The sequence below is a fragment of the Melopsittacus undulatus genome, chromosome 3 (genome assembly GCF_012275295.1).
Source record: "Melopsittacus undulatus isolate bMelUnd1 chromosome 3, bMelUnd1.mat.Z, whole genome shotgun sequence".
NCBI lineage: Eukaryota > Metazoa > Chordata > Aves > Psittaciformes > Psittaculidae > Melopsittacus > Melopsittacus undulatus.
This window is the reverse complement of record NC_047529.1, coordinates 67389380-67408278: the sequence shown is the minus strand read 5'-3', so window position 1 is coordinate 67408278 and position 18899 is coordinate 67389380. Positions and strand designations below refer to the sequence as shown.

Here is an 18899-nt window from a genome sequence, read left to right as displayed (position 1 = left end):
CAAATTTTCACTCATTAGCCAGCTCCCTCTAGAACAAGACCACATTTTGGACAACTTTTGTTAAGAAAAATGGTCTACACTGTATTACTGTGTAATAAATTTGGAAAAGGCTCTATTAAAAGAAGAAATATCTCAAGATCTAATTTTAAAAAGTAGCACTTTTTAGCATTTCCATACTGACATATAGTCACACTGTGAATTTATAATCATGTATTTTGACAACATGTAACATTTGTATTCGCTTATGTGAGCATATCTTAGAGAGACTTCTATTTAGAAGCTATTCCTGTTAGATACACTAAAGCTGTGCTGACTTACAGGAGAAGGTAATCAACTTTTAGCTTATTTAACAGTGCCTACTAGTATTCACATTACCAAGGATTATGTCTTTCAAAGTACTTCCCAAAACCACTGAAAAACTTGTGAACACTTGCCTAAGGATCTGCCTATATATACATATACACACACCGTAAGAGTGTTCCCATTTTCTCACCTGCATGCCCAGATAAGATAATAATGGTGCATTCTACTTCTCCATGGTATGGTTACTCAAAGCGTATATATATTTCCAGAAGGTATCTAAAATATGGTCACAGTTTATACTGTAAGCTATATCACACTTTCAAAATTACCAGTAATTGTTCGAATTACCTCATTAAAGAAAGTCTATCTCTTCTGAAGTTTCTACCTTTAATTTCTGCTAGTTTCAGTTTTAGTGTAAAGATTGAATACTAATACCATGACACAATTTAATTTTGACTCTTCCTCAATCTTGTTTGTCAGTTTTGGATACCGCCATTTTTAACCAAAACACAAAAGAGGTTATTTGAGTACAATACATGCACATATCAAAATATGTTGTCACCTGAAACATTGCTTATGTGGATTTGGAACAAGGATGAATCAAATAGTACCTTATCAAGTTTGTTTTCTCTGTCACTTTTCTCTATTTTATTTGAAAACGCAGCAATCATCTGATTCAATGTTATTTTTTGAGAGATTGTGGGAAATGACTGGAGAGAGAGGTAGAGAAAATATTACCTCCAATCCCCCTGACTGCACACTGTTAACTGTTGGCATATTTATCCCCATGTGCCCAGATATCAATTGATGCTTTGATGAAGAATGCTGCATAGCATGTATTTCCTTTAACTACCCAACAACCAATTAAGAAAAAAGAAAAACAGGACCACTAACTGCTTGGTAAGTGGTTCTTTTGATTACTTGCTAGTTACAGATTTGGTTTAAATACAATATGTTGATATAAACATACTGGAGGTTGTGAGCAGGAATAACTTTTTTCACCCCTGAAGGAAAAAGCCAAAGAAACATCAGAGTGGGGTAGCAGCACAGTTGAATTCCCTCTTTAATGTTCACTTATAGCACCACATTACCAGAAAGGACTTGTTAACAAAGGACCTTTTTCCGTGCTAGTTTCATGACTTTCCATACTGCTTCCCACCATGCTGGAGGATTTATTTTCTTTTGATTAAGAAACAAATTATTTTTGAAATTAATAGCCAAACTCATGTAACTTCAGGCTTCAAAATAAGTGACTTAACCTGGGAAAGTTTCAAGTGTCCAGCCTTCTGAAGATGGTGAAAACAGTTTTACATTCAGCAGTTTAAATTTAAAACTTATTAAGGATAAACACATCAGGAGCTAAAACTGCTATCCTTTTCTTTTTCCAGCTACTAGCCCTCTTTCCTCTGCTTTTACATGTTCATACTTTTTTGCTTGGTGCATTTTCTTTTTTTTGGACAACTTATTTCAATAGCTACACCATTTACATTGTCATAAAAACTGAATCTGGACAGAAGTCAAAGGATTAAAACCAAAACACATACTACTTCCCAGTCCAAAAGGAGCAAAGTTCATGAAAGTATTTTACTGTAAGACTGCCCAGAAAATGAACATTTTTAGAACTGGCTCGAACCTATCAACTCTTACCAAACAGCAAGCTGTTAAAACTCTGTTAAAATGTCATGTGTGTGTAGGAGGGAGAAAGGGTAAACAACCAACTGCTGATTTCAGAGTTTTCTGAATTTTACTCAGTGTCTGGAAATCTTTCAATTTCCAGCTACGGCACCCCAGGCATTTCATTCCCGAAGACCAAAATAAGTTAATTAGTAAACTGATAAACATTCTTTTACTTGCACAGGGTAAGGCTCAAAGCAGACAAAAGTATACTTTGGACATTTAGAAGTACATCTTCCCTTTCAGTATTTATTTCCTATCAAATCCCCCAGTTTTTTTATTTTGTCCTCTCCATGAAGCAGATGTAGAGCAATAGATAGGGTACTATCTGACTGCATACTCCTTTTCAATAAAAAGGATAATCTAATTTGGACATAACTACTCTGTCAGTAGCTGGAGATAAGTGCTGTGAAAAAAAAATAGTAAAAACTCATAATGGCCACCTTCATTAAGGGCAGCCAGGGCAGGGGTGTGTGAGGCTGGTGCATCTCATCTGAGTAGTGAGAAATATTCCCTATCCTGGAAGGGATAAATGACGTTTTTAAGGTGTGGGACTCCAGTGTTGACAAACTAATTCAAGAGGAAGGTTTGTGAAGAACTGATTTAATCTTAAAAACTTCTGGCTTTGCCAAATCTTACAGATGTTCTTAGTTAACTTGTCAATAAAGTACTTTCTGCCTTACTCGGAAACTGAATTCACCCAGCATCTTTGGAAAACACAACAAAGGGCATCATATGTCTCTAAAGCTTTCAATTTCTTCGAAGCTTTACTTTAGGAATAATTTATTCTGTAACATACATTCGTTATAAGCATACATCAAAGCCCTCTCTTATGATTTCCATAATGTTTCTTTTATATCCAGAGATTCTGCAGAATCAGTGCAGGAACCAGTAAGTTAAATATATGACCTGTTTTTCTCAACTGACAGGAATCCGCACTTCAAGTGTGAATTCCATTTCCCATGCTGCGCAGAAGTTACAAATATATACTTTAAATACGTATTGAAACAGTTTGAAGTCACTACCTGCAACAGCTCACCTTGCATTTTGGACATTTCTGGGCATTCCTCTGCCCGTGTTCGATTTCGTTGGCCCAGTGACGCAACAGCTTGTCTCCCTTCTTGTATTCTTTGCAGTTAACACCTTCATGCCAGGGAGAGTGGCACTTGAAACACCAGACAAATTGGCAAGATGGACACTGGATCTGTACAAATGAGAAAACACCACACGTTTGCAAGCTGGGTGCTGACCCAACTGGAAAACCCATTCTAAAAACACTGGTCTTCAGTTAAGAGAATAGCTGACCAGCAAAGGTCTAACATCTTTTGAAGGGTCTGTTTTAAAAAGCAAGATGTTGTGGAAGTTGACTTGTCATTTTAAAAGGGAGAAAATACAGAACTAATTGCTAAAGCCAGGAAATGCCCCAAACAAACAAGGCGTAAGTAGCTTGGTTTAAACTTCCCGAATTCACCAGGCAGCTCAGATGCCAAAAGGCAAAATCCAGGAAGCTTACCGAGTTGCCTCTGATACGTGTTGTAGATCATGTGAAAATTAGCAGCCAGTTTTCAGCATGGTGGATCTCAGTCTTCTAGTTAAAAACTTCACTGCCAAGGCTATTACCAGGGAGTACCCAGTCTCATGAAGGGTCTTTACACAGCCCAGGATAGGTTATGAAGCTTATATCAGAAATGGTCCTGATTGCACAAGGGCGAGCTGAGGCTGTGCCAAACAGCCCCATTTGCTAGACCACACCTAAAAGCAAAAATCACAAGCCAAGCTCTTAAATCAAGAAAGGATCCATTCTTCTCACTCCCTGGGTTTTAAATCATTGCATCAAACAGGTACCATCATCATCATGTCCTCCTCCAGAGCCCAGCAGTTTTTTGGAAAAGCTATGGCAGCTGTTGTGTTTATAGAAATATATAGCAAGAGGCACACTGTAGGTGCTTATCTGACTTGAGACAAGCCTCCTAACTGGAACATGACTAAGGAAACCAAGAACTTCAAGCCACATTAGACACAGGCACATCTAGGCTCCTGCAACATCTTAGCTTCTACTGTGTTTGGCACCAAAATGTCTCAGCCTGAAAGATGGGAGGGCACATCTCATGCAAATAAATGAGCTCTGTTCACCAGCTCCAGTTGCAGCTCATGCCTAGCACTACCTTGGCTTTGTAGCACCTGATGCATGGGACTAAGGAATTCAGCCAGCAAAAAATAAAGCTTTTTGGTTGTATCTATATCCAGACCTAGTTCACCACTGAACCACAGATGTGTCTGTGCTGACCACGCATGGTGTGGGGGTGCTGCTCAAGAAACTACATCCTAGGGTGGAGATACATGTGAAGCCCTCAAAACATATTTCAGCAGTCCTCACTCCTTCCAGTTGCTGTGTCCTCTGCTCAGACAGCCTGACTGGTGGCATGCTGCCTCAGCTCCAGGGAGAGTCCAAAGCAGGCGTTCCAATCTCCCATAGATTAGTATTTTACTTTTTGCTGAGGGGCAGCCAAAATTACTATTTATATGTGCAATTGCTACATCCATCACTACCCCTGCGCTAATAATACAAAGCATCTGATGCATGATGAAGAAATTAAGACGTCTGTTGCCCTTAATACTATTCCCCAAGTTCCAGACACCAGTATTAGCATTTAGTTTTTTGCCTTTAATGTTTCATACTAAAAACCTAACTGACAAAATGGATCAAGCTGAGCATTTCTATGATGCTAGTTGACCCACTTCTCAGTGGCTGTCTTTAATCTCACCTGTAAAGAGCACATGGTTGTTTTTGCACTGCAGCACTGTGTAACAGCTATAGTTTCATTTGTGTAAAGTGATGTATTTCTGTCTGTGCAGCGCTGTTTGACCACATATTTTTTACCTTTAATAGTGGAATATATGATGTGCTGCCCAATGCATCACTTCAGCTTACCTCTTTATGCCAATCCACATATATAGATCAGCAAGCAGAAGAATAAAAGGTAATGGTCAAGACAATTTTCTCCCTACCCGTAAGACAGCATTTCCCCCCTCCAGGATCCATTTGCTTGGGCATAAGCTAAAGTACAGAGCCATGAAGCAGCACCAAGACATCGAATGGTTTTCTTCTTATGACAACACATTAACATTTTAGTTACCAGCTACTAGTCATTATCCTCATAAAAAAACCATATCATACACGAATTTAAGTGTTAGAATACATGCATTTCCTTCTTATCAAGCAGACTCAAAGACTGCATATTAAAATGGATAAAATTCTGGTACCCTGTACCAGGTGCAAGTATGACTTACTGCTTTCTATAGGTATGCTTTATACAGGTTTCTGTAGGTGATACGTTTGCTAAGAAACACAGTAAGATACCTCACACTAAAAACTGCATTTATCTCATACCTCCTGGCAATGAAATAAGTTACTGAAGAAGCAGGAAGGCAGCACAAAACCACGAAAGAGCAACAAACGAAACTCATTTACAAGGAAATATAACACATTAAAGCTTCAGTGTGTGGATTACAAGTATTACTATTTTTTGCATGAAAATGTAGCAATGTCTAAGGCCAAGAAAAAACAAAACAAAACAAAAGCAATACAAAATATAACCAGTGTCCTTTCTCTAATTTGTTGGCTTACTCACCCAGATGCTAACCAAAGGAAACACACTATCCTACAGCTCTGCTTGATGTATGCTCTTAACCTAAAATTGAATAAAGATAAATTTTCTTAATGTAAAATTGAATAGGAAAGAGGAAAAATCCCTCTCTGAAGAACCTAGAGAATAGCCTATTATGTTGCTACTATCCAAAGTAACACACAGCACCGATCTACATTTCCACTATAGAAATGGATTTGGTTTTAGAAACCAACATGCACAAGATGGGTAGGATAGTTGCTAGTATAATCTAACCGAACAAATCTTCACCCTCCTCTCCTGAGCTTTGACTTCACGTTTTTCAATAACACATGCCACAGTGAACTACTGCTGGGAAAACAGATTATAGCAGTCATCGCATTGTATTACTCAGTATTTGTTATGCCGCAGCCAAAGATGGAGCTTGCTGCCACAATTAAGTGTTTTGAAAGCTTTTATCTGTTGCAATATTCAGATATTTGAAATAGAACATGAAAGATAAAAAAAACCCCAAACCAAACCAGCCAAACAAACAAACAAAAACCCAAAAAAACAAACCAAAACAAAAAACACCCCCCCCCCAATACAAACCCAAACCAACAGATCTGGGAAGCTGCAAGTTAAAGCTTTTTTTTTTTTTAAACAAAATGCCAGCATAATTTAAAACATAAGTTTTGTGGTGGCTTGGTTGTTCGGTTGGGGGTTTTTGTTGAAAATTTGACACAAAGTCATTGCAAATCTATCTGTTACAGCATGTACATAATGTCAAGAAATACAGCAGCTACCAGGATATATATTTAATTTCATATACACGCACTGATATCAGACTTTTCCATATACATTAGTTAGAAAGTACTGAAATACAGGATGAGGCTGCAACCACATGAACTCACTATAATATTTATTACCATGAATAGCCCTGACTAGCCCAAGTAAACTAGCGGGAACTGTCTACTTTGCTACCAGGTTTGGAGTTCCTAATTTCCTCTTCCACCTGCCGCTCTCAACAGCACCGTCCTCAAAACAGAACTGGTAGATAGCTTTTACATTTTGAATGGGCCACTTGACTGTTGTTCAAAACTGTCTGAACATATATTAAGCAGACAAAAAAAAAAATCTATGTTCTTTTAAGTACTTCTGAACCTTATTTTTCTTGGAACTAGGGACTGCAAAACAAACCCCTAACCCTATTCAAACTTGGATGCAGTGTGACACAACAGGGCAATTACAGCACTCTTTCAGATTCTTACTCCATTCTTTCTTTGCTTTTCTGAAAGAAAAAAAGTAAAATAAGATTTGTTTTATGCTTCAGTATTAGCAGATGAAACCATCAAAAGGACACAGAAATGCTATATACATATAATTTTAACCCAAAGCATTAATTTAGTGTTTCTTCAGATATGTTTTTTCTCACAAGAACATTTTTCTATTTATATTACAACTTCTGTTTCAGTTAATCAGAATTGAGAGGGTGGATACATACACAAACTTATATGCCTCCTGAGGGTCAGTTGCCCTTCAAATAGAAATGGTTATAAAACTTCTCGTACTAACCTTTTGGCTCTCAGCTTTCTGAAAAACTGACAACTGGGGCTAACAATTTCTGTTTTCTTAGCTAGCTGCTTTATTGAAAACAGTTCTATCATTTTCCTCACCTCCAGGAAAGTGCCTTTCAAAACTGGAAGGTAACTTCAACATCAAACACTGCTCTATGTGACACGATGACAGCAAAACTCACTGTACATTAAAAATATTCTGAGAGCCTGAAACTGCAAAAAACTCCGTGTGAGATTTTCTGCTGCTCAGTGGAATGCTAGCTATATAAAAGGATGGTCAAATTAATCATGCAACTACCTGTTTAAAATGAATTACAATCACTAACTACAACTACACAGCCACTTCATTCCAAAACAAATATGGGCTCCTGCCAAAACAGCTGCCTCCTCGTCACCAACCCGTCCCCCTTCTTTTACCAGTTGAATATAAGCAACAACAAAACAAACAAATCTTGCATCCCATTGGAGCTGATCTTTGATCCAGCTCCCAGTGTGACACCAAAACATCAACATGAGCAAAAGCAAGCTGGCAGGAATGAACAGCTGAGGGCAAAGGAGGAGAGCACAGCAAATCCCCACGTCCGCAGCAGTTCAGGCTCAAGGCAGATATCTGCTCCTCAAGGTTAACATCTGATCTGTGAAGTGGGAACTGATACAAACTTCACAGATCCTCTATCACAGCATATCTGCTCTGGAACTAGTAGGAATATGTACCAGCAACAAGTTTCAGAAACTCTTGAGTAGTTCAAACTGAAGACAGTTTATGTTACAACTGCACTGAAAAAAACCCATTCAGATTTCCAGAGCCAAGCACTCAAGCCCTTCTTATGTCATGTGTATTTCTTGACAGAAGTGAACAAGAAAACTTCATTATGAACCTCACAAGTTGATAAGGCAGAAATAAGAGTTCAAGATTCAAGAATTGTTTCTTCATGGCAGGTAGCAAGTCCTAACACTGAAACAAGAAATGAAATCCACAGCTTAGAGGAAAAACCCAAAAGTCCCACACCAACCCCCTCAAAATATGCAGACAACATACTTGCTCTTGTGAAACACATACCTACCTGTTCCATGCACAGAAACACAACTACCAATTTTTCAATGTCTACCTATTTCCTTTGCAACTTTGGCATTCTAGCTTTGACTAAAGGTTTATTATTTTATCTACAATCAAGTCTTATACTCCCAACTGAGGTCATATGAGAGGGGACAGGGGTATTTCCTTACTTGAAGCTGGATCAATTTTTGATACAAATATTTGATATATCAAAGTGCTGTCCTAAATGGCACTAATGGGAGAAAGAAGGTTTGGATACCAAGTTTACCTTTTCTTCCCCCTTCTCCTCTCCTAACAAATATGTACCAGCTAACTCTCTAGCCTTAGCACACCCAACACTTTGATCTCTAAAATGAAAAACAGTAGCAGCTATCTGAATTACTGGACTTAGATCTGTTCAGCTGACATAAACCAGCTACAGGTACGGAAAATTAATCTAGCTAAACTTTGCTACCTTTTTAAATTTAGACATTATTTATAATTCATATAGTGTACCAAATTTTAGGAATGCCTTAAAAATATCTCTGAAGTATCTGTCCAAATGTATGCTCGGATTTTACAGTCTTCTGTTGTTGCAGTATATAATAGAGCAAGCGTGCTGGCACTGAGCCCTCATGCACAATGATCTTAATGGTAGGCTTGTGCATAAACTTTCCCCATGCAGCACTTCCAGTGCTGGTGCAGAATTCATCTAGTGCAATTGCTGTTTATATTGCTTGTATGTGAACATTTGAGTCTCATACTCTCAAGTCAAATGTCTCCTATGATATATGCAGAAGAGTCTTTACATTCAAGGAGCCTGTAGTTCAATGTACAGACAAGACACATAAAAGCAGTCACATAAGAACCTAAGAAAACAGAGCTAATAATGGTCCCTATGTATGGGTTATTCACATATGCACAGTCTCATATATAGTCCTCTTTTTAAACCTTACCCCTGCAGTAAAACTTCTGCTTGTGCTAAGCTTAAAATAAGTCAATAGAACTGTATCTATGCCAGAAAAGAACACAGGATTAGGGAGTAGGCTGAAGCACTGGACTATGATAATCCAATACTGTTTGTCAGCACTTTCCTAATTATATTTATGACCAGTACCAACTAGACATTCTTCCAGGCAACACCTGCACACAGCTCAAAGGACACATTTTGCCAGAGCCTTTTCCCAGGAGATCAGAGTTCTGCAGATCAGAGCTACACATAATGCATCACCACAGGACAAGGGAACTGCTTCTAGCTTGCACTATTTCATGCATCACACAGCCTTCCATTCCTTCCGATTATGATTTGCAGGGAAGTGGTGGAAATTTTAACTACAGCATTTTAACTCACAAAGGAGCGCTGATGGGCAGAACACCCCATTTTGCACTTTGAGGAATGTTCTTAAAGTTGGCATGCCCATGATAGGCTGCACCAAACCACATATGACCCACATGGGTGGGACAGTAACAACTTCTGGCACGTTAAGAAAGGCTGCTGCAGGAATATTACCACCTCTGATCTACCCTGGACTCTACACCCTGTCTACATCTGAAGGAATGCCAAGTGGATAGGTGAAGAAGAATGGCTGTGGGCATTTCTCCACCTCCATGTAAAATGCCAAAAAAGTGAAAATGTTGAGTCCAGTAGACAGCACAGCATGCAGTTCATGCACTGCAGATACACATCAGTAGCTCATGACTCAAGAGTTAGCTTTACCAAGGTTTCAATTCCACTGGATACACAACCTTCTACATTTAATCTCCATACTGGGCTGAATCTTATGCTGTGCAATTAGGGCTATCTAAACAGTTATCTGAACTCCTACTGGGGAGAACTGGTTTATCCAGGAAAGGACAGCTCAATTGTGAAATTAAACACAACAAATCTAGTAACCAGATGGAAAATATAACAACCAGAGAGCACAATGCTGCAAACAGAACCATTGCCTTGTGGAACTGAGATGGACCTTCAGCAGCTTAAAGCTTCTTTTAACTGTAATCTCTTGCTTTTCATCTTTGACTGAAATCACAGTAGAAGAAAATCTACTAAAAGAAATGCTATATAAGTTTGGGTTTTTTTAACAATACAGAAAACTTGAGAAATAGGTAAGTGATGAGACTACAGCAATGTATAACCTCTGGTAAGGGACCGAAGAAAACAAAACCAAGAAGCAGGACAGACAACAGCTCTATTTCTAGGGAAGGAGCAAACCAACACCATAAATGCCCAGAATTATCTGCTCAGCGATTCAGGGAAAACTTATCTTTGCTAGAGCTGTGTGTCTAAAATTATCAGATACAGTGATGACTTCCCTTCTGCAGCTTCTTCTGATGGTGACCATATTGCCTGCATGTGAGAGAACAATCTTTAATTTGACATGTGTGTCACAATGACACCACCTACCCAAGAAATAAAGGCTGAAGCTCCACTGATTGAACTATTAGAAATCTATTAAGTAGTTAATCAATGATGTACTACAGATTCATATTCCTAATCGCAGCTTGCTTGTAGCCCCAGTGATGCAAGAAAGCTCTTTTAATGCCCATGAAATGCTGCCCTACTTCTGCAGTGCCATCTAACACAAGGCTTGGCAAGTGTGCTCACTTTGTATTTGTTCTCCAATTTGGCAGGGGTAGGAATGTGGCCTCTCCTCCGGAAGGTTGTAAAGTGCTTGCACTGAGGGCATGGCTTGGTGCTGGAGTCAATGCGGCTGAGTTCCAGGAAATACTTATACTTGATGATGTCGTCATGGGGCAGGTTATAGAGGACAGTTGTTTCATCCAGGTGCTCGCTGCATTCTGTGATTGGGCATTTTATATCCGCTTGTCCCAGCTGCACCTGCATATGAAAAAACCCAGAAAAGCTTAAAGAACTTTTGCTTGGCAAAGTGAAGCAAATATTTGTGAATTCTGTGACGAAATTTAATGTCCAGTACTCTAATAATCCACAGACTATCAAGCATATCATCTTAAAATTATTTAAGATCATCAGACTAGCAGCTCTGACTCAGTGCTAGCCCTGAGCTGGTTCCTGCTCAGCAACTTCAGTGTCTCTGCAGTCCACTTCCAAGAAGCTCCTTACATGCTATGCTGCATGCACATAACGTGGTAGCTGAGCCTGGGGCTGACCAAGCTAATAGATTTCCCCAGAACTCAGAGTTAGAATTTAAAAAACAATCCCCAAACAAAAAGCCCCAACCTTAAATAAGACCAGGCACAGACGCAAGCTTAAGGTTAACAGGGCTAAAACTGTTGTTGATCTAATGAGCCCTGATGGTCCCAAGCTGATCCATATGGTCAGATACCCACAAAGCCTTTTGAGTTCCCTTATCTGAGCACAGTGCTGGACCCAGGTCTGCACCCTTCATGCTTGGCAGGCTTTAACAGCTGGGACTACATGCCAAAACAGCAGATCCTACTTGGTCAGGGAGCTGCAGAGTTGCATTTGCTTGGCACTAAGCCCAAGCTAACAAGCTCTGCTGGATTTTTAGAGTCTGCAAGGACCCAGCTTGAGCATTTTTTTGTCTGCTTCAAGTAATCTTGAATGAATGCTGATTGTACAAGCAGAGCTGACCACCAGCCCATCTCCTACAGAGCATCTTTGTGCAGAGAAAGAGGGGTTCCATGGTGCAATCAGCATCTTTCTAGGAATTATTGTTTCAAGGTTGGCAACTTTGATCTATGTGGACTGCTTATTCTCTTAACATACTCCATTATGGGAATCTGCCAAACAACACGCTAAATGTCACAGGAACACCTCAGGCTTGGATGCATATCTTGCTGCTGCATAATGGTACCAGAAGACATGTCAGAGACCCCACTAATACTATATTTAAGGTAAGAAAGCAGGAGAAAAACAAACCAAACCAATACAACCCTGTCATTGCTATCTTGGCAATGGAGCTACATGGGCTCCAACTGAATGGCAATTAATCTAGTCAGGAGCCAGAGGATTAGAAGAGTCATAAAATGGTATAAAACCCAAGGTTCATCTGAGTCAAAAAAAAAAAAAAAAAGAATCCTATTGCATTAGCTTTGTCCTCTCAGCAATGTAGAAAACCTTAAGCAGAACAAAGAGAGAAAAGCAGGGTGAGGATGGTGGCAGCCCACCCCAGACCAGAGCACAGTGACAAACATCTCAACAAGCAATCACTGCTGCAGTGGCCTGAGCAGCCCCAGTTCAGGATGCAGGCAGGTGAAGATGGAGGCAGATCTGCCTCAGTAAAGAGGAGAGGCAGCTCCCCCAGTAATACACACATTTTAGGAGGGAACTTTCCCAAATTTAATTTCTAACTCTAAAAGGTGAGCAGAGCTCTATCATGTGCAAACAAGGCCAGGCTCAAAGAGTTTGGCTTTTACATGGACCAGTGTAAGTACATGAGTATTATGCAAATGTATTATGGTGTTACGTCCATCACCCCCCCCCCCAAAAAAAAAAACCAACAAAAAAACTCTCCCAAATTCCACCATAAAGCAAACAAAAAACCCCCACAACAAACAAACAACTCACAAACAACCAAACAACAAACAAAACTCCACAAGCTACATAACTATATGCTGGGGAGCATCCATGTTTTATACCTGTAGGACACTATTTCACCTGTAGCAGCACATGAACATTGAACTGAAGCATACGACAACACTAGAGTGACTCTTGTCAGAAGGTTCACCCAGTGCTTAAAGAGTTATAAAGCAATAGATGATCAATCCAGCACTACAGAACTTAAACATAGTAAACCAAGAAAACAATTTGCTACAGAAGTATCAAAAGCTATTTCACTACTGCTTCTTTTTAAAGAAGTGTAGGGACAACAATTCAAAACCAAATAGTCACATTAATCCCAGATATGACTACTTCCAGAGTTTGAGGGGTTTTAAGCATTAAGGAAATACTATGAGGCTAGCCCTTTTGCTAAGAGTAAACTAAGCTACAATGGAGTAACACTCACAGTAAGAAGGCGCATTGTATCTGGCTTAAGAAGCACTGCTTATGTTAAATGCTAGTTAGAACAACCCTGCATTTATAAAATGAAGGAATACAAAGCTGAACACTTTCTATATTTCATGCCCACACAGATTATGATTAATATATGTGGTAAGATTCAAGTGTGGTTTCAGTGTTTATTTTGAAAATATGTTTTACGCCCCCTTCAAGTAAATTGTTTTTATCCTCTGTAATGGTTTCAGCCTTTCAAGTCTGGCAAAGATTGATCCTTTTCCTGTGTTTTGAATGGGACTGAAGTGAACAGATCTGGATTGCTTATTAGCAGTAACTTCAATGGAGCCTTGTCTTACTGAACAGTCCATCTTTGTTTGTGCCCTAGCATCAGCAATTGATTTAAGTACAGCTTTAGAGGTAGCCTCTTAGGCTACCTGCTGCTGCAGACTCAGGAGGTGCTGCTGAATGACAGAGAAAAAAAAAAGAACACACCAAAAATATAACATGGGTAAAATAACCGAGTTTCTTCTTTTCCATGACTTTTTTTAATTATTATTTTGAAGAGCCTTATCCTTTAGTATCAGCTTATCACAATATCAAACCGCTGAGTTTCAAGAAATCTTTGAATTTCAAAATACCACTGTGTATTGAGGACTTCAGAACTCTCAGTGCACAAAACAGCATGGTGTACTTTCAGAGCATGAAAACGACTCAGATATAGCTAAAAGCAGCTGAGCTGCAGTATGGTGTTAAATGTCAGGCAGCATCCAGTTCTTATGCTGAAATATGCTTCAGTTCTGTAAAGCATCTCAGGAGGGGCTAGCTCTGTTTCCAATTCATAGAGAGGAAGCAGGCTCTCGTGACTTTCACCCTACAGAAAGGTAACATTCAAACTATCAGAAGAGCAATGCATACATGCTCCTCATCCCCCCAGTGCTTGACATTTTATTTGAAAAATGGGGAGTGGGAGGGCATGGGGACACACACACCAGACTCTACACCAGTCTCCTTACTGCCCCAAAATGCGGTGGTACCAGCAATGGAAAACATAAACAAATGGCATGGTACTTTAAGTCAGAAAACTTATTTCTGCCTCCTGAGCTCTTTTAAAGGAAATCTTAGTTACACAGAAAACAAAGTTCAAACTACACCAGAGAAGCACTGATTTATACCTGCCATTTAGCCTGGCCCAAGCTAGACATAAGGTAACCTGTGTAGGCTGTACTTGGGCAGCTGTACTACAGCTACATTCCTTAAAGAAGGGGCCATTATAGTTTAACACAAATGAGAATTTTAAACTGAAACTTTACTTAGTTCAGAGATGCACATGCTGAATTGTTCTTAATTCTCACACATTAATGCTGAAAGTGAAGAGTTCCATGTCTAATCTTGTAGAGAATCTTTCCTGTAGAGAAATTCAATTTCTACCAGTGCGTCAAATTCTCCCTGTAAACTACCAAGGATGTTATTTATACATAAATAAAAAAGTATTTTGGAAATGCATAGATGCAAGTGAAGGGACAGTCCAGTCTACAGGACCTTCATATTTTACAGGGGAATAAACAAATGGATTAAATTTCCCTTTATTTAAGGCAAAATCCCATTACTCTCTAGTTTACTAGCAACATTCTTCACTGATCTGCAAGTTACCAGTAAAAACTACTTTTCTTGTAGGTTTGGCAAGCAAAGAACATAATTTTGAACTTGTTTTCTAAAAGCAAACAAACAAACCCCATGGAAAATACCTGAAGGGCTTACCATGGTTCAGGACTCCATAGTGGTAGGTGTAAACCAAATGAAATCCAAGTAGACATGACTCAACAAGTGCAAACCAAAGTCAGTGCAAACTTTTACTAAGCATTCTGCACCTGCCCTTAAGGTTGTGGTTCTGTGACTGTTTTTGTGGTTTAAGTACTAACTTAAAAAAAAGAAAAAGAGAGAAAGAAATCCTATGAAACAGATTCTCTTTTTCAGTCCATCCATCCATCCATCCATCCTTCCTTCTTACTGTCAAAAGACAAGCAAGAATGAACACCTAGAACTAACAATAATTAGATTAGGGACTCCGTAAGCTGCATCACCAAACAGGGAAACAGACTGGGTTTCTTGTGTGGCACCACCTCCACTGGACATCTTCAAACAAGCTCTTGCTTGCTGTGTATTACTTTACAAACCATACTCCATGGGGGTTTTTCACTTTTATTTCCTTTCACTTTTATTTCCCCTTTAGTTCATTTCTCAATACAGCAGACTTGCAATAAATTACTTTCTGAACCTCTTTCTCATTAAGTTGCCCCACCAGAGTTGTCTTCTCTGCCAGTCACCTCCTGAAAACTCGTCCTAGTCAAAAACCATTGCTCCCCTGCTCAGGAGTAAAGGCCTTCACTAGCCCGTACACTTCTGGACTCAAAAGGATCCAAGAAAGAGCTCAAAACTGTGAGGATCTCCTGCATGCTGGCACTTTACTAATAACTGGGAGTAGAGGAGATGGGGGGAGTGTTTCTTAGTTTTCTTTTTTTTGTGTTTTTTTTTTCTTTAGTTTTAATTCATATTTTCTGCTATATCAGGAAATATCTGAGTGACCATCAGAGCAACTAGAATGGCCAGTCTTTCTTTGTAGTCAGTGGAGAATGAGAAAGGTGACTGAGGCAATTCAAAGAAGGTGGCAAATGTCAATAGCACCTTTAAGATATACAGAAGAGGAAAAAAAACACCCAAAAAACAGAAATCGCACATTTTCCTCACCTCAGGGATTCAAAGTAGCCCAAGAAATCTAACATCTCCCAGCACCCATGTCTAACAGGCATACAGAGACAAAAAAACCCAAATAATTTCTATACATATTTGTGACTCGCCTATTTTCAGCTGTATTTAAAATTATGGCCATTTATTATTAATAAAAGTACAACCAGAGACTTCCACTAAATGAAAAATTTTAACAGATTTCTGTGCCACAAGCTCACATAGACCAACAGTGAAAGGGTCCATCAGGATGTCCTTTGAGGATCAGCTTTGTTTTCTCTCACATCCGTACCACACATCTGGATAAAGTCATGACAATGATGTAGTGGTTCCTGCTGTGCGACACTGAGAAGTTACCTGGACCAAATGCTGCAGGCTTGGGCAGACATCACCTCTCCTAGTCACACTATTAATGAGATTTGCATTATCACACTGTCAACATTAAAAAAAAAAAGACACAAAAAGAAGCAAAGCCTCAGGGCCTTCAGAGAATATGTTAGTATCTCATCCTTCAGGAGAAAGGCAGTGAAAAGCAAGAAGCTTTTGAGGGAATCACAGCATAAATAATTTCAATCCAGCCACCACCAGTACATCTCACCTTTCTGCTCCAAAAGCATGTCTTCTGAATGCCTTACAGCACATTTAAATGTGGCATCGATTTAAATTCTCACAGCTCATCCAGTTTTCACAACCTCAGCCAGAGGCTGAGATTCCATCTTCACCTGTAACACTCTAAGTGCGCTTCCAAAAGTGCTCCTCACACAAACCCACTTCCCCGAGGTGCTACGACCATACAAGAGTAAGGGCCACAGCCAGCATCCCCTGCATGGGCAGTAACCAGTAACCTGAGCAGCTTCAGTCCCAGAAACTAACCAAAACCTTAACTGGCAAAATTGGCCTCTGCAGCCTTGAGCAGAACTCCAAACCACGGTGTCTGTTTCCTGTTCAAACTCTTCCCCTCCACAGGTACACACAGGGATCTCCTAAAAAGCCTGTGAGGATAAACTAGCAAGATATTCTTCAGAATACACCTAAGCTCAACCAAAACCTTTTTTCTTACAGACCTCTTAATTTGCTTTCTGATTTGACCACATGCTGATATAAAGCTCTGCTCCTTTTCCCTTCCTTCTGCAGGACTAGGTGTTAACCTGCTCACATGGATTTATATCAACAGGAGCATTCAGATTTTATTATCTGTTCAAAGGGACAGGATTTACAGAAAACTACTTGTAGGAAAACAAAGTAATACTAAAATTCTTCATAATATTAACAAGTCATTATCAGCCTGAATAAGCTCCTCCCCTCTACCCTTTCATCTCCTGTTACTTTCTCTAGCACCAAGTGAATTAAAAAAAGGAAACGATTTTGCTTCAGTAATGTGTTCACAAAAACTATGCTGCATTAACTCGTGCCCCTGCCTGCTCCTGCTCATCAAACCTAGTGCATTTCATCAGCACATATGGAGGTTACGTGCTCTGTGCTCTGTTGTGTTTTGGCAACCATGGTGAGCAAAAGCCCACAGCAGAGGCAATGGTTAGTCCCATGGCAGGACAAAACCAGGGCTTCTACACCCAGGTGGCTGCCCACTGAGCTGAGACTCTCTCTGACAAAGAGATATGCCAGAGTTGGAGGGAGAGTTAGAGAGAGGCTGGCAGAAAGCTTTCACAATCTCTGGGAGCCCTGGAGGGTACAAGATAAAGATCTTTCTCCTTCCAGGCCATGTGTGGGGGCAGAGGGAGGGGGAAATCCCGGTGGAGGAAGGTAACCTGGGAGGAAGCATGGCAGAAACTGCAAACCTTGGAGAAATCTGACCCAAAACCACAGGTCTCTCAGCATGCATTAGAGAACAAGGAAATGCACAAGAGCTTTCTCTTTTTGTCCAGGTGTGCGTATTACCAAGGCTAGCCAAGTATGGATGTGGTAATTTTTCCATTCCTTAGAAAGCACTTTCACTAAAAGACCCAAACATGCTCATGAATAAAGAGCTTCGAGGACAGCAGACCGAGCTGCATACCTGCCCTTTTTGGGGTGGAAAACAGAAGAAATTGCACCTGCCTCGCAGTGGGAGCAAAAGACCACATTAAAGCCAAGCAGGTGTGGGAAGGGATTACAGAAAGGAAGTAAGGGCCAGGAGACCATGCGCATACCATGGTATGTTCAAATAACCTGGCCATCTCGGCAGTGAACTCATTTGCTAGGGCTCAGCAGCATTAGGAAATACAAATACCAAAGAAGCAAGACCTCTGTAAGGTAATAGTTTGTTAGGCTTCATACATCAGGAATAAAAATGTCACTGCTAAATAACATAGAACTAAAACAAGCCAACTCAAACAGCGGATTCCTGTAAAATAAATAAGATAAAAATCTATTAGTTAACTCTTTACTCAACAGCCTTACATTCAGAGGAGAACAGCCTGCTCCCTTCTGTAGCATAAGACTTGTAGAAACCATCATCTGTGTTTGAATTTGTTACCAGCCAAACCTAACCCAGGTCTATCCTGCACATACAAGTACTCTGGTAAATCAGAGAAATTGCAAGAGCCCAGGCTGAAGGAAGGCATGGAGTGAACAGGTCAAATAGGGTGGGATGCAGGATGCAGGCATGGGACAGCCTTCCCCCTGCCATGGGGCAGCACCCCTCAGTTTAAACATGCACGACTTCTCAAAAGCAGGAAAATCATGTGAATGCTTCCTACAATTCATTTAAATACCTCAGAAAAGAGTAAGGAAAAAAAAAATCCTATTTTCCCTTTCCAACTAAGCATATTAATCCAAGCTGTGCTCAGTTACTCAAGCAGGTTATTTTTTATGTGTATGCTACTCTCTTACAGAAGCAGTACTTAAAAAGGTACACAGCCATTTTCTCCACTTACAACAGAAAGCCCTGAACAGTCAAACTCCAACCTCTACTGGGTTCAGACATGCTTAACCCAGATTCAGATCAATTCCAATGGAATAATACTGTTAACTATTAACAATAATTAGTATCACAACCAAATCCTTCCCCTGCTTCTCTTAAAGAT

At 39.8% G+C, this 18899-nt stretch overlaps 1 protein-coding gene across 1 annotated transcript in view; it reads right to left on the bottom strand.

The window, feature by feature from the left end:
* Positions 1 to 18899, bottom strand: part of RNF217 (ring finger protein 217) — a 64672-nt gene that overhangs the window by 19732 nt on the left and 26041 nt on the right. The window contains exons 2-3 of the mRNA XM_034060286.1: positions 10801 to 11034; positions 3017 to 3181 (exon numbers count right to left, since the gene is read on the bottom strand). Of these exons, the coding sequence (XP_033916177.1) occupies positions 3017 to 3181; positions 10801 to 11034 (399 nt within the window). The remainder of the gene's footprint in view (positions 1 to 3016; positions 3182 to 10800; positions 11035 to 18899) is intronic.